The sequence below is a fragment of the Neovison vison genome, chromosome 3, assembly GCF_020171115.1.
Source record: "Neovison vison isolate M4711 chromosome 3, ASM_NN_V1, whole genome shotgun sequence".
Taxonomy (NCBI): domain Eukaryota; kingdom Metazoa; phylum Chordata; class Mammalia; order Carnivora; family Mustelidae; genus Neogale; species Neogale vison.
Genome location: NC_058093.1, coordinates 229554744 through 229581389, shown reverse-complemented (window position 1 = coordinate 229581389; position 26646 = coordinate 229554744). Strand labels below are relative to the sequence as shown.

Genomic DNA, 26646 nt, shown 5'->3' with positions numbered 1-26646 from the left:
GGTAAGAGTTTATACAATGTGAACAGAGACTCTTTTATAACAAAACCATTTAATACATATATCCCCAAACCTGCCTAGAACTTGGACACATTTTCCAGGGTTTCTGAGAATTCCTAGGTATTTGTTGTAATTTTAAAAATAACATATAAAAATAACTTGTAATAGCAAAAAGGTCTTGATGTACCAAGTCTGAAACATAATGCTTAGTTATAATTTCAATTACAACTGTTTTGAAGGTCATTGATGAAACAACTTTAAGCAAAACTTATTAAACTCAAAGTAAAGGACTCAAAGTCCCTCTATCTCTTCCAATGTTTGACCTGATGATATTTTCACTGACCTAGCCACAAAAATATAGTAAACATGATGCTGCATATAACCCAGCCAGTTTGCAGTCTAGGGGAGTTAACCTTCCAAACAGTATTTTTCCAGAGATAAACTTTTTCTTAATCCTAATTTCTACAAAAATCTCAGCATAGGCATTAAATGAGATGTTCTTTCTTTGGATGGCTTTATTTTTTTGACAGCTGGATGATATATTACAATATTCAGTGATAGTTATAGACATCACATATTTCTTGGTATCTTTCGGCTGTTCCTCATTGATTCAAATAGGATAAAAATACTGAGTCCAACCAACACAGTTAATCAAAGGGAATATTTCTGCATTAATACTTCTAGGAAATTCCCACATCCCACATTAATTATATTCACTAAAATTATTTACAGGCCAACATCTGCCCCAAGAATGCCCCTCCTCCACACCAATCAAGGGAAATAAGCAGGGTAACATCCCACAAAAAAGTCTTCTATCACTCGAGACATTAGAAACAAACGATAAGACCTAAAATAACTGGTTTATGGAGACCTGATATTGCTAATATTATCTTTCCCAACTTAGTTTAGTTACCTCCCCTCATGATTAGAAATTCCTTCTGTTCTTATCATAAATAAATGCTTTTGTTTTGGGGCGCCTGGGTGGCTCAGTGGTTTAAGCCTCTGCCTTCAGCTCAGGTCATGATCTCAGGGTCCTGGGATCGAGCACCACATCGGGCTTTCTGCTCAGCAGGGAGCCTGCTTCCCCCTCTCTCTCTGCCTGCCTCTCTGCCTACTTGTGATCTCTCTCTCTCTATCAAATAAATAAATAAAAATCTTAAAAAAAAATGCTTTTGTTTTCAGTGATGAAGTCTAGAATGAAGTTAGATGGTCTTCAGCACCTTCATAGTTAACAAAACACAGTATTGAATAATTCTGGTACTCCATAATATGCAAATATTGTACAACTCTTAAGTATACAGTTTGGGAACTGGGTTTTGAATTTTATAAATGTTCACACAGCAAATACCAAAAATTATGGAATGGTAAAGTACATAGTTTAAAATGTATTACAAACAGAGGGGGTAAAAAAAAATAGGTAACAATTAGGAGAGAGTTAAATGAGGATTCAACATTCTTTTTTACCTTAAAAAAAACTAAAAAGGCTCAAATATCTTTAGGGCAAGGAACAGATGTTTTCATCAAATTAAATCAGAATCATCTGCAGGAAATCAAAAACCAATCTTAAGTAATACAGAGGCTAAACACCCATGACAGGTTGTTATGTCAATAAAAATATTTTAGTTAAATCTGTTAAAAGATCAGTGTTTTTTAAAAAAATTACTTTGTATGATATTCTAAGACCATTTGAACCAGGCATCTCTAGTAATTAGACTGAACCAAGAGAGATTTTTCCAGAAGGGTGAATCTAATATTATTACATAAAAACATTGTAACATTTAAAAAGTTATTCATATAAAATTCTGAACTCTAAAAACAAAACTAAAGATTTAGAACTCATGATTAGGAAACAGGGATATGGAGCTATTGTGATAAAATCTAGGTGATTAGCTGAGATTTAATGAACATATACACATTAAGTTAAATTACAACCAAATACCTACAATCAACAGAGCCTCTACTTAAAAGAAATAATAAAGATATTAACATCACTGAAGAAAGTATACAACTCTAGAAATAGGATTCTGATTGAAATTTCAAAATTAGTAATTTTCGGTAAGTCATTTTGTGCCTGAAACCATGGAACAAACAAAACAATGAGAACCTTTAATTTTTGATGTCAATTACTCATTGGATTGTATTTTTCAAATACTGATCTTTTGTTCTGAAGGCAATTCTCTACATTTTATTCCTCAGTACAACTTCACCAAAGACCATGTTGTAAATGTGATAAGCTCTAAGCTTTCAGCAAAATACTAACAATCTTTCATTATGAATGGTAGCTTTTCCTTTCTTCTTCAGAAGTTGACCCTTACACTTAGCTTTATAATGTCCACTTAAGATAATATCTCATTCTGCAAACCTTACTGGGCAAGGTGGCTCTCCACTTGGTGTGAGAGAGGTAGACAGCAGGACATTGCCATTTACTTACCTTGAAATGGTGCAGGTGAAGACTGAGCCATATGTATATGCTCCTCATTGATCAAATAAATTGGCTGGTGTTGGGCAATCTCCACACTTGTGCATACATTACTTTCCCCATGAAGAAAGAATGTGAATGCGCAGGACAAATGCTCACTAAAAAGGAAACAATGAGAAACTCAATTCTACATTTTTGGTAGGAAATGAGTGCTAGGCACAGGAGCTACTTATGGGATACAGCTTTACTTTATCGATCACCCATCAAAGCTTGCTTCTGATGATATTAATAACATAAAATTCAGTTGATTTGATCAAATAATGTAACAGTACCTTGCTGACAAATTAAAGATACTAGTTATGCCACACTATGAAATTAAGAAAGCTATTGTGCAGATTGCCTCGTTTCATTTGCATTAAGTCTCCTATGCTGACTATAAACTCTTAAGGACAGAAAAAGAATCATAACATTTTTCTACCTTCCCATGCACTTTATATGAACTGGCCTTTAATGGATTCGGGGGCAAAGATTAAACAGTTTTGCTTATGTTTGGTATGACATAACAGTAACAATCATATTTACAACCTTACAACATTAAACATGGTTAAAATTGTTCATCTAAAAATGACTATTAAGAACACAGTTGTATGTAAGTCCCCAATATACAACTGCTAAGGTAATACAAGACTCTAAATGGGCTGGTAATATTATATTTAATTTTTACAATTTGCTTCTGATCACAAAATTTTATTAAAGCATTCAATTTCTCCATTTTCCACACAATTAGCTAAAAATTGATAAAAATGATGTGTCTTGGAGAAAAATAATTTCAAAATTACTACAGAAGCACATTCTTTCAAAGTTGTTAACTTTGGCCCTAAGCCAGTGATAATATCTCCATTTCTCAAGACAGCTTATAAGAATACTTGCCTGATGAACCAAAGTCACTGTAGGCCAGGCAACTATCATTTAAAAAATCATCTCCAAGATAAGCTTCTTCTCAAAATTTCTCTAAAATATTATAAACTGGATTCTGAGTACTACCAAAAACATTAAATTTTGCTTAGATATAAAATTATAATGCTTTAAAGAAAAAGTGAACTAAAAGTGATAAAACTTCTACTCTATCACACATGGAATCATCTACATTCTTCCCTAACAAGTATGTTGAGATAATCTGAGAAAATGGGTATTTTACCAGAATGTGAAGTTTCAACAATAAGAAACACCTATCTTGATATTTAGCACAACAGAGTAAACACGATAATAACTCAAATTTTTTAAGAATTTTGAAAAATTTTAACATCCCTTCCCTTGACACCATACTTCTAAGTTTTAAGTTCATAAGGAGGAAATGATACCTACAATTTAAATGTATACAGGTATAAATGTAAACTGTAAAATGTAAAAATGCATGGTCCTTTATTTTTGAAAATGATATTAGAAACATATCAGCCTCAACACACATTATACCTGGCACATAAGAGAACCAAAATATAGGTTCACTTATTACATATGTGTTAATTTTCCATCTATGAACTTCAGTGAGAGGTCTGAGCTGACGCATCCCCATCATGCCTACTGTCCCGTGTAGTCAATAGCATGTTTATAAGAAAACTGGTCAGAGTTACAGATATTGAGCGTAGCACCGAGTATGTTCTCTATTTCACTGATTTCCAACTGTGCATGAGAAGAAATGCAACCAACATTTATCTATCAATTAGTAAATGCAAGGAAGGTGCAAGGAGCCTAAAGTGACAACAAATAAAACATCATCCTTATCCTCAAGGAGCATATGTATAAGCTAAAGACTGATATGAATGTACATCAGACACTCATACAGAAAGAGAAGTAAAAACAAAATACCAAAGGAAGGTTAAGATGTAGTGATTTTTCCAAACTGGAAGATCCAAGTGCTTCAAGAAAACAGAACAAATGAAAATGGGATTTCAGTAGTAGAGACAAAAGAAAAAGTGAGAGAGAGAGCATGAGGCAAGGGTGGATGTTGTTAAGAACAGCATGTAGTCTGTAAACTCCAGTGGGGGAAAGATCTGACATGATGGGAAAAGAGTTTCAAAAAGAAGTCAGAGGTCACACCTTGAGACAAGTGCTAAGTTACTTCACCTTTGTGATCATAGTTTTTTCCTATGTAAAAGCAACTGTGAGCACAAACTGCTGGGAACCTCATACGTTCCAATTCAGGAGGTCAAGCATGGGCTCCAAGAATCTGCACTTGTTACAAGTTCCCACATGATGCTGCTGTTACTCCGAGCCCAAGGACCATACTTTGGGAACCACTAAACTTGACGGTATTTATATCCCTTTCCAGCTATACAGTTCTGTTTTTTCTAAGATTATGTGACACAGGAGGGCAGAGATGATAACAGTGACATTAGAAAATTGAATTTCCCTTTGACCTAGCAACACCACTCCTTTCGACTTTATTCCATAGATAAAACTTTTGTACAGTTATTGACTACAGCATTGTTTGTAATAGTTAAATACTGAAAATAGCCAAAATGTTCTTCAGTAAAGAACTGGTTAACTAAACTATGATCTATCACTCATCCCTAAAAAGTAATACTGTGCAAACACTTAAAAGAAAATTATCACATTGACATGTGGGAACCTCCAACATAAAATCATAAATATGAGGGGAAAAACTAAGGTACAAAAACAATGTAATACACTCCCACTTGCATAAAATGGGAAGGAGGGGAAATATATGCATACACAATTTGCTTACACTGGCACAAAATTTCTTTGGAAGGATACACTTTAAAAACCTAATAATCCTATTTGCCTTTGGGGAATGACACGGCATGACTGGGGGAGAAAGAGAATTCACAATTCATATCCTTTTATGCTTTTGAATGTGAGGCCATATGTCACACAGAGAGTAATGGAGGCAAGATCTGAAGGAAGCCCCTGCCTCCAATCCTTGTGCAGTGTGCTTGTTGGCCCGACTACAGGCATGCACTAGAAGAATCCATGGTGTTTCATCTTGTCATATTTGGCTCTCAATTGAAGCCTGCTGAGATCATCTTTGATTCTGATTCTGTTATCCAATGTACTGGCTATTTGATCAGCAAGCCATCAATATCTTTACCCATGTCATCGCAAAAATGGTGAAAAAGACTACATTGAGAATAGAATTCTATGTCATCTTATCAGATAGCTCCCAAATTACAAATTCACTAGGGTGCTGCCACCCATTCACTACTTCTTGTCTACAAAGGAAAATCTAAAAGATTATGTCAAATCCCTTGATAAAATGCAGATACATAACAACTGTCATATTTCTCTGATCTAGACACCTGCCTAAAAGTAAAATTCAGGTGTCTGATACAAAAGCCAACCCTCCTCATTTTACAGATAAGGAAATAGGGCTGAAAAGAAGTCTGGCTTGCCAATGCCATTCTTAGAGGCACAACTGGAATTTGACTTGAAATACAATGTTCTTTGCTCTGGTGAGGTTATCTGTAAGTGGTGATACTCATTTATATCCCTACCAACCCTTATACAGTTAAAAGATGATCAGATAATGTGAACGAACACTGAAAATAAGGGACTCTACAAAACAATTGCAGATACATTATGTTAGTGTTATCATTAAGAGTTAGGAGATACAACTTATTACAAGCTCCATACCTGTACTTGTTTCTTTGCACCCATCACCTACTTTTACCTAAACCATTACTCACTCAATTTCATCTTTTCATACACTCTCATCATGTGAAAATTGAAAAGGGCTTTAGAGATGACCAAGCTCAACACCTTTCTAATTCAGGGAGAAGACTGTGCCCAAAGTCACACTTGTTTAGAGCATAGCAAGAGGAGTTCATTCCCCCCCTTCTTAACATGGTGTTCATAGTACATTCATGACATTCTGTCTTCAATCAATGCTACACTCACCCTCGTAAAATATATTCACTCATCAGTGTGATCACATACTATGCAACTTACACCCATCCCTGCATCATTTGCACTAACCCTCTAATGCTGTGGATCACAAGGTACTAACAAATGAACACAGAACCAGCAACACTGCAAACTTCACTCAGTCCAACTAAACTTGGAGCCTTAGGCCATTCTCTTTTTTTTTTTTTTTTTAAGATCTTATTTATTTGACAGAGAGAGATCAGAAGTCAGCAGAGCAGCAGGCAGAGAGAGAAGGGGAAGCAGGCTCCCCGCTGAGCAAAGAGCCCGATGTGGGGCTCGATCCCAGGACTTTGAGATCATGAACTGAGCCGAAGGCAGAGGCTTAACCCACTGAGCCACCCAGGTGCCCCCTTAGGCCGTTCTCTTAAGGCACACCTTTTGACAAGTATTGCACCACCTTCTCAACTCCATTTATTCTCCACTCTTTATTCAGTAAAATCAGGTCTGATTCAGGCAATTTTTTATTTAACCTCTTTTATACCTTAAATGCATCTGCAGCCACACTTCTCTCACCCCCCACCCTCGAGTCCTGGAGGACTACATATTTCCTTTTCTACGTAAAGGCACCTCCATACTCAAATTCTTTCCCATTCATGAACCGTCTTTATTTGTCCCTCTTTACTCCAAGCTCCTCAGCCATTAGAGACCATTACTTGACTATGTTACTCTTTTAGGGGTACTGGCTTATCTTACTACTCCTGTTTACTAGTATCAAATAATCAACATGTAAGTAAAATGCTTAGTTTAACAGTTTTTATAGTCACACCAATAAACACTTATGAATAAATAACTTTGGTGCTATAAAAGAAATCAGGTACTAGGAAAACAAGGGGGATACTATTTGTAATGGGTCAGAGAAGAACTTCTCTTAAGAAAAGGGGGAGCACTTAAACTGAGGTTTGCTTTTTAAAACAGAGGGCCATGGTAAAGACCACTCCAAGAAGAGAGAATTAGATGTGCAAAGGAACTGAGTTAGAGAGCATTTGACATTTTAAAGGAAACTTGATAAAGAGACATTGTGGCTGCATCATTGGAAAAATGAAAAAGACTAATATAAGATGAACTTGGAAAGATAGGTCTATTTGTGCATTCTCTGCCTATCAAAAAGACAAAGATCCATCAAAGTAGCTAAAACAACTAAATCCACCTACGTATGCTTACAAAAGGCATACAAAAATAAAACCACCCCAAAAAATTGAAAATGAAGAAAATGACATCCTAGGTGAATCCAAATTAAAATAAAGCTGGTATAGAAATAACAATAAACAAAACAATAAAATACTTTTAAAACTTAGGTTCATCATTACATTATAATAAACAGAGGAATTCAACAAGAAACTTAAACAACTTTAAATGTGTATGTACACACCCATAGCGCATGCCATAGATTTTTTTTTTTTTTTAAGATTTTGTTTATTTTTTTGACAGAGATCACAAGTAGGCAGAGAAGCAGGCAGAGAGAGAGGGAGAAAGCAGGCTTCCTGCTGAGCAGAGAGCCCGATGCGGGGTTCGATCCCAGGATCCTGGGATCATGACCTGAGCCGAAGGTAGAGTTAACCCACTGAGCCACCCAGGTGCCCCGCATGCCATAGATTTTAAAAATGTGAAAAGAAAAAAAATTGGCAGAATAACAAGGAGAAACTGACAAATCTCCAATTAACAGATTTCAACATATTCTTCTCAGTACTTAATAAAATAAGCAAATTATTAAGAAAGCAAAATTAACAAAAACACAGCAATGACAAAAATATATAAAATTGAATACTTGATTTATATATTTATATGCTGGCTTTCCAGAAATAACCTATTCTCTTTCAAGAACACATGCAAGAAGTACAAAAATGGACTAGGTACTAAGACACATAAGTTCTAAATTTCAAAGATCTGGTATCACACAGACCATATACTTACTTTCTATAATGACAGTGCAATTTAGTTAGAAATCAACAGTTCAAAAGAAGAAAAGGTTAAAATAAAATCCCTTTGTCTGGAAACTTAAACATTCACTCTCTAAATAAATCACAGGTTACAATGGAAATCACAAAATATTTAAAACTGAATGACAATGAAAATAATACATGTCAAAATCTGCAAGAAACAGTGCTTACAAGGTGATTTATATCCTTATGTGCCTATAAAAAAATCTTAAAATGGGGCACCTGGGTGGCTTTGAGGGTTAAGCCTCTGCCTTCCACTCAGGTCATGATCCCAGGGTCCTGCTCAGCAGGGAGCCTGCTTCCCCCTTTTTCTCTGCCTGCCTCTCTGCCTACTTGTGATCTCTGTCTGTCAAATAAATAAATAAAATCTTTTAAAAAAAAATCTTAAAATGAAGTAAACATTCAAATCAAGAAGTTGGGAGCAGAGGGAGGCAAAAAAGAACTTGATGAAAACATAAAGATGAAAATAATGACAAAAACACATTAATAAAACAGGGAGAAGTGCTCGCTTCGGCAGCACATATACTAAAATTGGAACGAAACAGGGAGAAGCAGAAGTAGTAGTAGTAGTAGTAGTAGTAGTATAGAAAGGATTAACAAACTCCAAACTTGTTCTTTGAGCAAACTAAAGTAAGGACAAACCACAAGGGTGACTGAATTGGGAAAGGCAAGTAGGGAACATGCCTGTTTAAGGGGGGAGGGACACAAAGGAACCCAAAAGAGGACGTAACCACAGATAAAGTAGGACTCCTTTAATGATAAAAATACTTTAGTAACTTTGGCCAATAAATCTCAAACACATGAAATGGATAATTTTCTATAAAAATAGAAGATTTAGAAAATATTTTGAAAAGAATAACTAAGAAATACGCCCACCCAATTCAACATCAGCTTAGAAGGTTTTATGAAACTTTCAAGGAACAATCAGTCTCTCTATTCAAACTGTTTCAACAAATGATAAATGGGAGAAATCCTTCCAAATCTTTCCTTCAGGCCTGTACAGCTTTGATAGTAAAACCGGATATTATTAGTTAGGGAAAAAAAGAAAGTCACATCTAACAGTTTCACTAATGAACACAGACACAAAACTACTAAGTTAAATAATAATAAATTGAATTAAGAAGTGATCCAGAGATCTACAATACAACCAAGTGGGGTTTATGCTGAAATAAAATAATGGATTAACATCAGCAAGTCTATTAATATAACACAGTACATTAACAGATGAAGGAGAAAAATCAAAGAATCCATCTCAACACACAGAGAAAAACAAGGGTATATTAAAATTTTAAAAATCCAAGAATCGTTTAAAAAATAAACTCTTAGCAAATGGGGAGTTGAAAGGAATTATCTAACTTAAACAGATAAGGCAATTACCTTGCTTAATGTTCAAACTTTAGAAGGATACTCTATTAAAAAACCCAAGACAAGGATATCTCCTCTTATACACAACACTGTCCTGGGTGTCCAAGTCAGCGTAACAGAGAAAGAAGTAAAAAATCAGGAAGGAAGAGGTAACACTACCTTTATTTGCAGATGACATAATTCTCTCAGATTTTTTTCAGTGTAGACAACAGACAAACTAATAGAAGTAACAACAGAGTTCTTAAGGTTGATAGACACAAGATCAGCAACAGCTGTGTTCCCACATGCCATGCACAAAATATAATGGGAAAAAAATACCCCTTTAGTAATAGCAATGAAAACCAAAAAGAAAATAAATTAATAAAAGATATGGTAGGCTTCTATGGAGAAATTTACAGAACATTTGATTTGAAGAATATAGAAGATATAAACTCTTAAAAGATAGACCATATTCCTGAATATGATTATCAGTATCACAAAGATTACAATTCTCCTCCATATTGATCTATAAATTCAGTGCAATTCCAACCAATATTCTAGTAAGTTTTCAGACAAGCTGATTCTAAAATTTATATAGAAGAATAAAGGGTCAAGAATAGCCACTGCAATTTTGAAATCAAAGCAACAGACTTAACTTACCAGTATCAAGATTTATTACTAAACCACAGTAATAAGAGCAGGGTAGTAATAACTCAAGAACAAAGACCAATGAAATTCAACAGGGAACACAGAACCCAGGCCTCCAATGGCTCCCTGTCTCACAAAATGTAAAGCCAAAAATGCAGTAAATTTCAACACCCAGCCTCAGTTACCGTTCTGACCAAATTGCCAATTGCTCTCTTTCATTTTCTCTCTCTCCATTCCAGCCCAGTAAGACTTCTTCCTGTCTCTCACACAAATCACAATTCCTCCTCTGGCCCACTGAACACTACTGCTCCCCCTGCCTGGAACTCTCTTCCTCTCCTCTCTCCAGCTATGCAGAGGGCTCTCTCCCTCACTTCCTAAGTTTTGGTTAAATACCAACCCCCCAGCAAGGCTGATCCTCACCATAGAATTTAAAGGTACAACTCGCCAGGATTCTCTTCCCCTGTTTCCGTACAGCACTCAACCACTTTCTAGTATTATCTCTGGTAACCGATCACAGGGCTCAGAGATGCCATGGAGTTAAAAACAGTCTTACAAACTGTAAGCCTCCCTCTACATTATATTCTGTCTATAGACATCAGGAAGGAAATGAGATATAGGGGGAGACAGGGATGGAAGAAGAAAGGAAGAGAGGAAAAAAGTAAAAGTGATGAAAAGGAAGAGTCAGAAAGGAGAAAAAATGAGAAGAGAAGGAGAAAGGAGAGAGGAAAAAGAGGAGAAGGTCATGCATGGGCTAGGAGGAGGAGGAGTTTCTGGAGACTATATGGCAGTGTGTGTGTTTATTATGTAACTTCCATCTCTGAGGTTTGAGGGTTTTGTTTGTTTGTTTTCATCACGTTCAAGGGGCGCCTGCGTGGCTCAGATGGTTAAGCATCTGCCCTCAGCTCAGGTCATGATCTCTGGGTTCTGGGACTGAGCCACACATCAGGTTCCAAAGGGGAGTCTGCTTCTCCCTCTTCCTCTGCCTCTCCCCCTGCTCATGCTCTCTCTGTCTCAAATGAATAAATAAAATCTTAAAAAATAAAATACAATAAAATAAAATCACACTCAAGATTATAATTACACTATTGGAAAATGTTCATATTATGGATTTCATAGGGGTTTGCTCTATAGCTTTAGCATTTACCACTAGTTTTGTTTTAAAAATCAACAGGTGAGAATTTTGAATAAAAGTAAAATAAATGCTAAATTATTTTATGACTAATAAACAGGGTTTATATCTGTGCAAAGTTATTCACAAGAATGTCATTTTAAGAGCCCTAGATAAACACTATTGATGATATAAAGAACACTACAGCAACTTACTATTTTCAAAATATGAAATTAATTCTTACTTCAAACATATAACATGGTTTATAAAAGCTAATCCAAGCTCAAAATCCTTTTAAGCTTCCTTTCTCCCTCCTTCCTTCTCTCTCCTCTGTTCCTCTTCTTTCTTTCTCCATTCCTGCCTTCCTAACCTCTCAGTCCCCCTCTCCCTGCTTCCAATTCTCTTTCTTTCTCTCCTTCTCCTTTCTCCCTTCCTCTCCACCTCTCTCCCCCTCATTCTCCTTAGTGCTTTACCGTATTTCAGCTATGCTACAAGCAGATCTTCAAATATTTCACCAGATGTTTGTAACTCTTTATTCTAAGCTTCAAAGGCCTATTTCCTTCAGAATTAAAGAGAGAAGCCATCAAAATATCTTGTTTCAAAATAACCCCTGGGTAAAGATGCCAGTGTCAGTCTGTAAGTGTAGGATTCCTGGAGCAAAGCAATGGATTCCTGGTGCTTCCCTAGACCTCAGAAAGTTAGGCAACATATTTATATTTCTCTAACCCAGGAATCATAAGACTATATATCCATGGAGAGATTATATATATGAAATAAGATTTATAGATACATAGATATAATGTTGGAGGAATCTCTTCTACTGTTGAATAGCTCAACATAACATACAGAGATTCCCTCCTGGCAATTAGCACAAGGAGAGCATGAAAAAGAAAATGTTCAGTGTTAGTCCTGGTATATGCTCACTTTATGAGCCAACCCCCCTTAGCATCAACCAACCAGTCTGCTTCAGGACTAGACGCTTTTTACCGCGTATGTCATTCTGCTTCAGATGTTGATGTTTTTGTTCATGCTTTTCTTCTTTTGTCTAGAATAAACTTCCCCTATCATTCCTCTAACTTCTACTCATCTTTTCCAAGAACTCATCTCTAAATTCCTAGAACAAGCTAAATGCCCCCATATACCCCTCTGTGTATATCTCAAAGAACTTTCATATTCATACATTTTACATCCAATCCATCTGACTCAATTTTGTGAGGGCAGAAATCACATTTTATCTATCCTTCTGGACTTAGCATGGAATGTGGCATGGGCAGATGCCATATTAATGCTTCACTGAGTTTGTGATACTTTACTGTCTTTCCTCTAAAATTTTTTGGCATTTTACTAGGAGACTCAAGAAATAAGCCTGAGACTCTCAGTCATGAGACAGGGAAGACACGAGTGTAAAGTTATGATACTCCAGCGTGCAATGCACTAGGTGATACTACCCACAGGCTTGAGGATTTCTGATGATCTTTCTAATCAGTCTTCTGGGGAGAGCCTGCTCTGGGCATACTGCTGACAGCTGAGGAGTATAATATAGTGTGACCCTCTTTGGGACCCAAGGCAGTTTATATTCTCTGGATTATAAAAGAGACTAGCACAAAATAAATAAGGACTAGACATATAGGTCAACAGGATATTCTCTTCAGTAAATGCGATTGAAGAACTGTGTTCTTTGACTATATTATCCATCCTAAGTAGTACAGCCAAATCAATCCTCCTAAAACACATTTGTAATAAAAATCAATACTACTCAATCCCATGTCATAGTCCCCCACTGCCCAGAGGAAAAAGTCTAAACCCCTCTGCCATCTGTCCAGACTTTCCTCATTCTATTGCAACCTACTTTTTCTTTTTAAGTTGTATTTAAAACCCTGTTTCTATGTACAAACTCTCAATGACAGTCAGTTTGGAATGGTTAATGCTTTGTGAATATCCCACGTACGTTCCTGTAACTCCACATCATTTCCCACTCCTCCATTCTCCTTAAATCCCATCTTTCATAATCCAACATCACTTCTACTTTCTCTATAGAGCTTTCTCATATTAGCTCTTTCCATAGAGACCTCCTTCTGCCCTGCTACTGAGAGCACTTACCTCACTTGGTACCCATGCTATCAGAAGAACTCATTTAATCAACATTTACTAAATACATCTATCCACCTTGAGTGTGTCTTGTGTAAGATACTTGGGTAGATTTAAGAATATGGAAATAAACAGGACCAGAAGAGCCCTTAGGCATAGTATTACTTTCCTGAGTAAAGGACCTAAAAACTTAAGAAGGAACAAAAACACTAACATAAAACTACTATACTGGCCTGCATTGCAAGATCCTAAAGACATTAAAAGGTATAGCAATATCAAGATGGAGAAGTTCTGGTAGGATACCTCAGTCAAAATTGTATACTTTAATATTAAATCTTAAAAAAAAACTCAACATATAATTATAATATCTCATATGGCTTTCTATCCTATGCAATCTTTTTTTAAAAGATTTATTTGTTGGGGCACCTGGGTTGTTCAGTTGTTAAGCATCTGCCTTCTGCTCAGGTCATGATGCCAGGGTCCTGGGATTGAGCCCCACATCAGGCTCCCTGCTCAGCAGGAAGCCTGCTTCTCCATCTCCCACTCCCTCTACTTGTGTTCCTTCTCTTACTGTGCCTCTGTCAGATAAATAAAATAAAATCTTTAAAAAAAAAAAAAGATTTATTTATTTGAGAGAGAGAGCACCAGTGGTTGGGGGAGGGAGAAGCAGGCTCCCCAGTGAGCAGAGAGCCTAAAGCAGGGCTCAAACCTAGGATCCCGAAGGCAGACATTTAACTGACTGAGGCACCAAGGCGCCCCTGTACCCTATGCAATCTTAAAGAATTATCAGTTTATAAAAGAATGACATGAACCTGTGGGAATGAGGGGGGGTCTAGGGAAAAAAGTATTCCTCCTATTTATAAAATATCACATATTCCATCTTATTGTTATAATTGGGTAAAATTCTCTATTCTCAGAGACTCAAGAAGTAAAACTGAAACTGCATTCCAGTAAGAAAAGCAACATGGTTGCACTCTATCTTTCCAATACCATCTCTTGCTACATTCGTTTGTATGTCCAAGGCTTCCATCACTCCAGTGGTTTCCTTCAGAGGACCTGTCATGTTACTTATTTTGATGGACCCCTCCCACCCTAATGAGAGCTCCTTAAGCCCTCAGTGTTCCAGCCACCTAGCGCAGCTCATAACACACAATACTTATAGTCACTGAATGAATGCAGCTTCAGTCATAACCAAAGATTAAATTACTTTTTTTTTTTCCAAAAAGTTCCACCTTGAGAGAACAAGAACACTGATACACACAGTGAATATATTTAAAGTGGAAAGAAGTTTAATTATTAATAGAAGGCAATAGTATGTAATTTCCAGGGATACGGGAAAAGGCAACTTTTAAAACTGTTTACTCAGGAAACACAAGGGATTGGTGGGGGTTTTACCACTGTAGTTGGGAAAGGACCTGCATAAATGCAAAAAAAAAAAAAAAAAAAAAAGAAGGACTAGTATTCCAGATCATTTTATTCTCCTACAATATTCTAAATCTTAAAAAAAAAAAAAATGAATTTTTTTACTTCTTACATTGAGTTTTCAGAATGCAAGTATTACATGTGCTTTCAAAATGCATTATGAATATTAATAAACTCCTATTCTTTTCATGGTGTAAAAGTGTTTTGATAACAGATTCACAATGCAGAACACATTTAGATAATTTTATCTAAATGCTTTCTGTGTTATGAACTTATCTTAAAAATTTCCAAGCTGTCATTAACCAAATCTCTTGCCAGAAGTAATCTGCCTCACTCTATAGATCCTCATTTGGGAATATTTTGCTAATGCTATTTTATCATTTCCTTTCCTTAAAAATACACTGTTTACTTTGGCAGCTTTCACAAAGACTATGTAGAAACCCTTTGCTCACTAGTATAGTGGCATATGACCTTTCTCTTATGGGACAAGCCTTAACTTCTCTCTTTTAAAAAGGAGGATAGCATTTTAATATTCAAATAACAAGACAATTAAATTATTTCATAACACTCTGAGATGCTTTCACTGTTTCATATATCTTCCCTATAAATTATAAGTTAAACCTGATACAAAGGCAATGAAAATGTCCAGGAAAGTTAATGACACATATTTTTTTTTTTTAAATGAGAGCAAGCACTTGCATTATAACTGTCAAATTACCATTACACTTTTATGAAATCACCCTTCTAAGAAAAAGAGTTACCAAGTAAATTATTATAATACAAAACTGCCTCACTGAACAATTTTCCTTCATTGTATACTAATAACTATATATATTTACACACACACAATATAATAAATCAGCAAGCTCTATGACTTCTCCTTTCTACCCTTCCATCCTCAAAGCTAAGTTGTTCACTGGCAGTAAATTTGGCACTGGTGCAGTGCACTATTTCTTGACAATCACAAGGGAACCATTCCTGGCACTGCAGTGGTAACAAACCAGCAGCACATCTTACATTAATGCAAAACAGTGTCCTAGTGCCCTGAAGGACTTAGTGTTTCTCCCTGGGTGCCTCACTTAATAGACAGTGCAGAGGCCATGACTCCCTATCCATCTTTGATCCAATGGTTGGAAAGCTTGAGGACTTCCATCCTGATGATACAAACTGTGTTAAGGTAATTTTCAAAATGCCAAAATAGACATACGAGCGGCTCTAGTCAGTGATATGTGCTTGAAAATCAGAAGCTGGCATATACAAAATTTGAGAAGGCTTATGAAAGTCATCTTATTAAAATCTCTCTTGAGGTTACTAAACTAGGCCAGATTATCTAGTCACAGTCTCTGGACAGCCCTTTGAAAATTCAATGGGAACATGCCAGGGAGAGAATACAGATTAAAGTGACATTTATATTAGGTAACTCATAACCACCACAGTACTTTTATTGCTTGCCACTTAAAGACATGCTTGTTTGCTTTTTTCTTAAGTATTTTAAAAAAACCCTTTTATCCATTTTTTGGTTGCTTTAAGAAATAGTAACAAAGTTTATGTGGAGAGGGAGTAGAGCAATGAGGGGGTTAATGGAAAGCCACAGAAATTTTTCTACCATTTTTTTTTTTTCATTAAATACCGTGAAGACACTATATATTGCTAAGACCAATAAAGGATCAACTGATACTAACATAGCTAAGGCTTTTTTTTTTTTTTGAAAGATTTTATTTTTAAGTAATCTCTATACTCAACATGGGGCTTGAACTCACAACCCTGAGATCAAGAGTCATATGCTCTGCCAAACTGAGCCAGCCAGGCGCCCTGCTAAAACTTTCTACATCCTTTTGCCTGTCTGCCTGAGGGCATACACTAGCCCTTCTCTATTGTTTCTTATTGCTAAAATAAAATCCCCCCAAACAACAAAATTCACTTGTATAGTACATCTTAAAATCACCAAGTTTTCTTCTATTTACACAAATATCTAACGACGGTTGACAGATTCTGCCACCTGAGGAAGAGCCGAAGCAGTAGTGATGGTGGAGTGACCGTCACAGCTTAAAAGAAACACAGGGACAGACATCGGACATCTACCTACATTCCCACACCCAGCTCAGAGTGTGAGAAATGACCTGCCAAAAGAAGTGTGAAGCAGACGGAAATTCCAGTATGTTGCCATTCATCAGGTGAACAATAACAAGTAGGATTTCACCTACATGGTCCAACAAGCAACACCACCTCCCCAATCTGTTAACAAATAATGGTGCTAGATATGTAGTCTTCTTTGCTTTCAGAGTATTATTTCTCCATACTCCACTAATGTACTTTACTTTCCATCATACCTGAGTATCAATCCTTATTAGTTTTTCTGGTTGCAGTGTATTTATTATATGTAAACTACCTTAAATACTTCTAGAACATGATGAGGCAGGAAAAAGAAGAAAGAATCCATACTGAGAAACCATACCTTTTTCTCTCATACCCCAAGTCTATGTATGTAAGGAACTAACAGTGCTATATTATAGTATGCATTTAATGAGCACTGATATACAAACTGAATAGTAGAACATTATAAAATTACCCTGTGTCCCTACTCACAGTAATGGTCCCAGTTATATTTTTAAAAGGCAATGGCTACAATAAACAAAATGGAAGGGGGAATCTACCTTTTTATACTGTACTATTTCAGATCTAGCAGCTGATATTCAGCTCAGTGTGGCTTGGCAAGTTCTTTAAAGGCTTTCCAACATTTGGCATTAGCCTACCAGAGAGCAGGGCCTTTTATATTCAGCACTATTGCAAAATGTCTCACTCACCAGTACTCCAAGGAGGTCACAGTTTTCCCAGCAAAGGCAAAATAAAATTGGAACTGACACTTATTTGGTAGAATGCTGTTATCAGCGAGTATTTATCTTGCATACTCTCCCCATACCACAGGCCTATTCCAGAAAGCTACGTTTTTTTTTTTCTTTAATCAAAACACAGTGCAGCCTTTAATCATCAGCACTGCTTGTGATCCAACCCTCTTATCCCTAACATAAGAAAAATAAATCTGACGGCTAAAACCAACAGAAAAATATATGTAAGATGATTCTATACTTTTCTTGGAGTCTATTTAAAATCATGAAGTCAAAGACAGCTACATGTTTTGCAATATGTTCAACAAATTCTGAACAGAATTAACTTTGATTCTTAACAATTAAAAACAATTTTTCCTAATGAGGTAAAACTCATGTGAGAAGATATTTTAAAAAAAAAAAAAAAAGAGGAGATAAATATAGGAACTCAGAGTTATCAGGGGCTGTAAACCTAAAAGATAGTATTTATTCAATGTAAGAATGGCATTAAAGGGACAAGAAATACAGGAAACATCACCTGAAGATGGAACACCTAAAAGTTGGTGCACAGCCCAGAGATACCCAATAAACACCCACTCTTCAAACTATTCTAATGTGCAGAGTAGTTATGCATTTAATGACAATCACATACAATTAGCATCTGGTCAATGCCAAAAAAATATGTTAAGAATTATTAATGTTAATTTTTTTTTTTTAAGAGCACCAATTTGCAAAAGGTTTAGAGATAAGAAGACTCTGTCAGAGAATCTCCTTTCATTATCAAGAATCAGTCTTAGTTGAGGCAACTTTTCCCATGCTACCATGTTTTCAGTAAGCAGTATGTGAACCATATCTTTTCATGATACTTCTCCTAACAACAGGTAAAGAGATTCAAAAAAATTGTTGTGGTGCTTTTTTCCTAATCTTTGTTTATTTTAGTGATAAAAGCTATACAAACACACACACATATTCTCTACCACTTTCATTTGGAGTTTAATAGATTAAACTGAATCTAACTAACCCATTCACATTTTCTTCCTTCAAAACTATTTCTTAAGAAGTACAACTAAATTTAGTAAAAAAAATTCACTGAAAACAAATAATGAAGTTATAAAATATTATCTGAATCAAATTATCATCTGAATAAATACATTTTTTCTAATTAGTAATCACACCTTCAAATCTGATTAATATCACAATTTGAAGCAATCACACAATCTTATGTTAAATTCAGAGATTTCCACTTAAAATAACTTCCCCTCTCATAATACTAACAAAGGTGGTGGGGAAATATGCTAGTCACTGGTTTTCACTTAATCTGGCCAGGGTCATTTACTCAAGTACAAGAAACTCCTTCAGATGTACTTTTTCTCCAAATGACTCTGACCAAATCTTATTTACTAATTTTAAACATGTATCAAACACCCAAACACCTATCAATAGTAGGTTAGATAAATAAATCAAGGTGTATTTACACAACAGAATCCTATATGGCAATCAGAATCGGTGACATACAACTACACACAGCAACCTCAATGACTATTACAAACAGTGCTGAACAAGAGAAGACAAACCAAAAAGTACATATTGTATGATTCTATTTACATAAAATATAAAAACTAATGAAACTAAGCTGGTACAATAGTGCTTATGCTTGGGACTTGAAAGAAGAATGAAGGAGGTCTTAGAGTGCTGGTAACATTCTTTTTTTTTTTTTTTTTTTTTTTTAAGATTTTATTTATTTGACAGAGAGACAGCAAGAGAGGGAACACAAACAGGGAGAGTGGGAGAAGGGGAAACAGGCTTCCCGCCAAGCAGGGAGCCCAATGCAGGGGCCTGGGATCAGGACCTGAGCCAGAGCCAAAAGCAGAGGCTTAATGATCCAGCCACCCAGGGGGCCAAGTGGTAACATTCTACTTCTTGACCTGAGTGCACATTACATAAATGTGCTCAATTTAGAAATACTTACTGACCTATAAACACTGTAACAAATGTATATTTTATACTGTATTTTATACATCAATATAGTTATACATATGCAATCAAAAAAATAAAGCAAAGGGGTGCCTGGGTGGCTCAGTCAGTTGAGCACCTGCCTTCAGCTCAGGTCATGATCTCAAGACCCTGGGACTGAGTCCCACATTGGGCTCCCTGCTCAGTGGGAAGTCAGCTCCCTCTCCCTTTGCTTCTGCCCCCTGCCCTCCGGCCTATGCTCTCTCTTGCTCACTCTCTCAAGAGATGAAATCTTAAAAAGAAGCAAAATGTTAATATTGTGGATTGTACAGAATTTTAGCTTAAATCTGAGTTGCAAAAGCACATTTATCTTATAATCTGTGATAAACAGCATAATGGTTTCCCAAAAATGCTCCTGTGCTGATCCCCAGAACTGTGAATAGTTTATTTGCCACGTGGCAGGGGGAGATTAAGGTTGCAGATGGATTACTGCTGCTAATCAACTGACCTTAAAACAAGGAGATTATTTTGGATTACCAAGGACCCAATATAATTGTAAGAGTCTTTAAATGAGCAAGAGAGAGGCAGAAAGGTAGTGTCATAGCTATAGTGTGTGAAAAAGACTCAAATAGCCACTGTGGCTTTGAAAATAGAAAAGGGCCACAAGCCAAGAGAAGCTGGAAAAGGAAAAGAAAGAGATTCTCCCCCAAAGTGTCTAGAAAGGAGTGTGAGCCTGCCAACATCATGATTTTAGCCTGGTAAGGCCCATTTCAGACTTCTGATACCCAGAACTGAAAAGATAATAAATTTGTAAGATATTAAATCACCATCAACTTTGTGGTAATCTGTTTCAGCAGCAAGAATAAAACTAATACATTATCCTGATGTCTTTACTTTTTTTAGAATATTACATAATTTACACAAAGTAAACATTTTAATCAATACATATATTTTAAAAGAAAAAACATAATAGGAATACACGTTATAACATTAATGGTAGCCTGTTTATAAGTGCTAATATAAGGTGCCAATCTCCCCCATATTTTTAGAGGTTATCTTTACATCCTCCAATAATCGAAGCATATGTTCATTACGTCTTATATCCACTTACTCAATACATATTTTCCATTCCATCAACAGTAAAGTTAGTTCTCAAGTCTATTCATTCACGGAATCAAAACAATTATTTTAACAAAATCAATTTCTCGATTTTCCTGAAAAAAAATGTCTAATGAATTTTGAGTTTATCCTTTACTGCCTAAATTTAGTGAACAAAACATTAGTAAATGAATTTTTTAAAGGGAAAGAAAGAGATCATTCTGTCTGAATTTAATAATACTTAAAAGTAAAATAATGAGGGGCACTTGGGTGGCTCAGTGGGTTAAAACCTCTGCCTTCGGCTCAGGTTATAATCTCAGGGTCCTGGGATCAAGCCCGGCATCGGGCTCTATGCTCTGCAGGGAGCCCACTTCCTCCTCTCTCTTGTGCCTGCCTCTCTGCCTACTTGTGATCTCTGTCTGTCAAATAAATAAATAAAATCGTAAAATAATGAAAAAATCAATTTGGGGACTTCAGCAAATAGCCGTATGACTTCTAACTTATCAGTTAGCCTCATGAAAATCAGGCCATTCCAATGTTAAGGAAGAGTCAAATCAAATGGTATTCTACAAAAAATGTACAGACTGGAATTTCTTATTTATTTATTTACTTGACAGAGAGAAAGAGAGAGATCACAAGTAGGCAGAAAGGCAGGCAGAGAGAGAGAGGGGGAAGCAGGCTCGAGGAAGTGAACAATCAACGTGTTCCAGCTCTATGTTAGGCCAGTAGTGTTCAGTTAATTCTGGACACCACACTTAAAAAGCATGGTAAGCAAACTGGACCACACTCGAAAGAGAATGATTTACAAATAATTTACAACCTGGCCAACATGACAAAAATTGAAGGAAGTAGAGATATTTAACCTAGAATTGAGACAATTTAGGAAGAGACTATTTAAATAATCCTTCATGCACAACTACACTAAAGTACACCCTACCATGAAACCTGTTTTGGTCAGCATGGTGTTTTATAACTATTGCTGGGAGAGTATGTGCTACCCTCAATTGTGGCAAATATCAATTTTATACATTGATTAAAATGTGGCAACACAATGGTCAATACTTCATGGCATATCGGAGAACTCAGGCATACTCACCAGGCACCACTGATACAGGAACTTCAAAAAAATACACTTCAATTCAGTGTAGACTTTCTACTTGGGTTGTTTAAAGACAATATGGGCTGGGGCGCCTGGGTGGCTCAGTGGGTTAAGCCTCTGCCTTCGGCTCGGGTCATGGTCCCAGGGTCCTGGGATCGAGCCCCACATCGGGCTCTCTGCTCAGCGGGGAGCCGGTTTTCCCCCTCTCTCTGCCTGCTTCTCTGCCTACTTGTGATCGCTGTCTGTCAAATAAATAAATAAAATCTTAGGAAAAAAAAAAGACAATATGGGCTGACAAGAAGGGTAATATATTTGCTATGTGTCAAGGTGTGGTGAAAGAAACTCAAGCATACTGAAAGGGGAAGGGGACAGGATGACCTTTAATAGTACCTTCACTCCTGAGACTGTAATGATTTTGTATCTCAATTTTCAGATAAGCTGTACCTATTTAAAAATATCCCACATGGACTGATTACTCAGAAGCAGACAGAATACTGAAAGGCAAAGCACACCAAATTTTAAGGGAAAGATGTACTGAGAGAGGGTAAAGAGAAGTATCTTGAATACCCCATTCTGAAACTTGACATGTGTATTGACAGTAAAGTCAAAAATGCATGAATTCTTAACTCAGTCCTCCGAACCAAACTGTTCTGCTCTCCCTTTATTACTAGGATTACTATTTGAAATCAGAATTTATATGAAGACCTATTTATAAAGGTAGCAATATAAGAGAGGTGAATAAACAGAAATCCATTCTCCCTGGAAAGGAAACATAAGGCTGATAGTCTTCAAGAGCAGCATCCTGTCAACCTGAAGTATAAACCTTTGAGATGGAATGAAAGTTTAAAAAAAAAAAAATCAATACTCTTTGAATAGAAATAGTAATAAAAAGAAGAAAGTTTCCTCGGGTTTGGGGCCATTACACTGTTCACCCTCAAGAACTGAAGCCTCAATGCAATTCTCTGAAGGGTAAAGGGCTGCATTCATCCACCATTAGCTGATGTTCACCCTGAACAATACACTCACACAACGTAAACTTTTAAATTTCTTATTCAGTTACACTTAACTTCTGTGCCCAGGGTCATTCACTGGTAAGAGTTCCTAGAAATATTCTTTTTCTGGTCTCCTTTGTCAGCTGCTCTGGGAGAACAATCCTCTTAAAAATCAATGGATAGGTCTATCCCTCTACCCGTTTAATCACTATAGGCTGAGTCCCCTCTGCATCAATTAAGCACACAATAGCATGTAGTACATAAAAACCACAATAAGCAATACAGAGAAAAGGATTAAAGCCATGAAAAATGTATTAATTTATTCTACGCAACACACTTGTAATTCTTCCACTTTCAGTCAAGATCACAGTACAGTTTAATAGTCTGGTTCAGGGACCAATTAATCTTTTTATATTTAAATCAATCACTGACTCCTCTCCGAATAATTTAGCTTCTACATGCTGCCTCCCATTTGATGTCTTTAGGGAAAGAGCACAGTTAACACTATGTGGCACATTAATCATGTTTGGAATAGAAAAAGAAATGCAGTATCAGAGAAATCTCATACAGAAAGTAGAACATGCTCTAAAACATGTTAGCATAACCATTATACACACTGTCTTTTTCTTAATTAAAACAGGCAAGTTAAACCCGGAGCCAAGATTGCGCCCTTCATCTAGCTTTTCATAGTTTGTGTGCATGCATGTATGTACTTACTTTGATGATGTATAAAATATATATCCAGGAATAAAACCATTCTATACAACCTCTTCCCCCCACCCCCACTGTTGTCAGACTCCTCTCTCCCATCCCAACCAACAGCGGGATGATTTGATGATGCCCAAACAGTGGGAGAGGGGAAAATAACAGAACAGCATATATTTTACTCAAACTGGCATGTGTTTGGCACCTTGCCACAAAGCTGTGTCCTTTTCCTTGAATGACTCTGAAGCCTAATGAATAGGGTTAATTCAGCGACATAGTCAGGTGTCATCTGAAGAGTCCCTCCACTGCACATCAAGCAGATGTCCATGTTTTAAGAATATTTTCTCTAAACAAAGAGGTCAGGAAAGCATTGAGAGTTCACATGACTAAGAGTGACAACACTGTACTAAATAATTCTCCTTACTTTGACCCACAGCCTGACAAAAGGAAGAGGTCCTCCTTTTCTTTCCTGGATCTTATTCACCACAAGAAAAAGTCAACTTTGAATTCTAGTAGCCACACCATGGACATATGATTTAGCTTCAGAAATTTCAAAGCAAACATATGCACTTTTCAAACAGTTATAAGTAAGTGTTTTTAGAAACCTTAACTGGTTAACTTTGTATGTAGATCCAGCACTGCAAAGAAGGAGAGTCTACTTGGCATAACTCGAATACAGTGCTGACTCAGGAGCTCTGCGAGTTCAAACAGTTCCAAAGGGAGGAAAGCACACAGTGATGTTAACTCCGTGTTCACTTCACACCAACCGGACATATCAAATAGTAAAAGGTTAGGATCAGCTGTGTCACACTAGTGGGAAGAAGAAAGAAAAAAGAGGCCATGCTTACAGGCAGTAATCCAAACTCATGGATGGTACAGCATCTAAAGACAGAAATTCAAAAGGGTGACTACATTCACTGTCATACTGAAGGAGTATTTCTCTGGGTGTGTGAACTATGACAACCTTTGAGAATCTGGTTGACAACTATGACCTACAAATAATCATTAGGTAGAAAAATATTGAGTGTTATTCCTCTGATCCCCAGAAGAGTCATATCAGAGAAACATTTAAAAAGAAGTCTTTTGTCTGTTTTTTATCTCAGAATAGAACACCACTTATGAAGATTAAACAAGTGAACCGAGCTCATCATCAACAATCTTGTCCAGAGAATAAGAAGTCACACCAGCTAACAAGCTACCATCAGCAGGGTATGTTTGCCTTGTGTTGATTTTTTTTTTTTTTTTTAAAGAAAACTTTGTGTTGATTCATTCACTCTCTCCTATTTCCCCTTGTGAAGCAAGAACTGAAAGTGTCAACACAGAGACACAGAGCTGGTCGACCCTACAGATCACTACAAAACTACAAAACACACAAATAAATCCCAGCAGTTAAATGAAAGGGGGGGGGGACTTCCTGTATGTATTTGGATAAAATGCACTGATATTTCAGTGACTGTACCTCTCAGATGCTGAATACCAAGAGGGAAAATGCTACACGCTCTTTCTGGATTCAGTATATGATATATTCAAAACAAGATCATAAAAAGCCTGCCACAGTCCTTTTGAACACTTAGTGTAATCTTTCCTTTCCTTCTCGTGTCTGCTTTTAATCTAGCTGTCCCAGTTCTGGGCTCAGGCAGCCCTGATTGCCCCCGGCTGAGACATTTCACATTTAGCATAATTCGATCTACATTAAGGCACCAGATTTTCAAATAAATAATCCCGTTAGCATTGTGATTATCAAAGAGAATCCAATTTAAAATGTTTTTTTTTTAAGATTTTTTTATTTTATTTATTTGAGAGAGAGAGACAGTGAGAGAGAGAATGAGCGAGGAGAAGGTCAGAGAGCGAAGCAGACTCCCCATGGAGCTGGGAGCCTGATGTGGGACTCGATCCCGGGACTCCAGGATCACGCCCTGAGCCAGAGGCAGTCGTTCAACCAACTGCGCCACCCAGGCGTCCCCAAAGAGAATCCAATTTAGAGTTGCTATTTTATCAGGAGCCATTATTAGTTAGACAAGTTATAAGTAAAAAGAGAAACAGAGAATATGAATGCAACAGAAAGTACAAAAAGTTTTAAAATAGCTTTTCAAATAACCAATAACAAGGCATGTTTTAGGTGTGTACTAGGTAATTAATAAAAATTAGGTGAATAAATGGTGACATTTCTAACAATATATAAAACCTATTCTGGAAAAAAGACTATTGCTTAAAAAAGGAAAAACACGTTTATACAGCCCGTTACTTGTAAAATCAATACTAAAATTCAGGTTTTTTTTATTCTTTATATATTCTTTAACATACTATATCCAAATCAAAATATGATAGGCTGGCTTATAGTTATGCACACAAAGGAAAGAATTCTTGATTATCCTCTTATTTTCAAAAGTTAAATCTGTTAATTTTAAATAATCATTGTGAAAAAAACAAAAGTAAACACAAATATGCTCAGTATCAACATGAAATGTACTAGAATACCACTTTACTGACCAATTAAAAAAAAAAACAAACACACATACAAAAAGTAGTTAACAATGTGATGCAAAATCCAAAGCCAAATGGATATAACAATGCTACCTCCCAAAATAATAGCTGGAATGGCCATTTAAAAAGAAATTTGGGGTATTTGTTGCCTTTATTTCATATTGTTATTTTCTTTGTTAAATGGAATGAAACACAGCTCTCACAGTACCATATATATATGAACATTTTAGCAATTAATCTATTTAATTGTATTTCCATGTTTTACTGCATACACATTAATTGTGTATGCAGTAAAACATGGAAATACAATTAAATAGATCAATTCATAAGGGAAATTTTAATAACAAATCAATATAGTGCTTTTTGCATTTCCATTGTGTACAATTACCTTTTAAGGAGAAAAAAGAAAATGCCTTTCTTTACTCAACACCCAAGTATGACATCTATCTAAATCAAGTGCTTGATAAGGACATAAAATATTAAGAACAAAAATATCAAGTTATAGATTTATATGAGAATGTCACTGATAGCAAGAAAATAGTATTGCTTTCATTTTTTTTTTTAAGTGGGTTTTCTTTATCCAAC

The 26646-nt window shown here is 36.2% G+C and overlaps 1 protein-coding gene across 2 annotated transcripts in view; it reads right to left on the bottom strand.

Moving 5' to 3' along the window:
- Positions 1-26646, bottom strand: part of MED13L (mediator complex subunit 13L) — a 294916-nt gene that overhangs the window by 63218 nt on the left and 205052 nt on the right. For both annotated transcript variants that reach the window (XM_044244203.1, XM_044244204.1), the window contains exon 5: positions 2429-2574. In XM_044244203.1, the coding sequence (XP_044100138.1) occupies positions 2429-2574 (146 nt within the window). The remainder of the gene's footprint in view (positions 1-2428; positions 2575-26646) is intronic.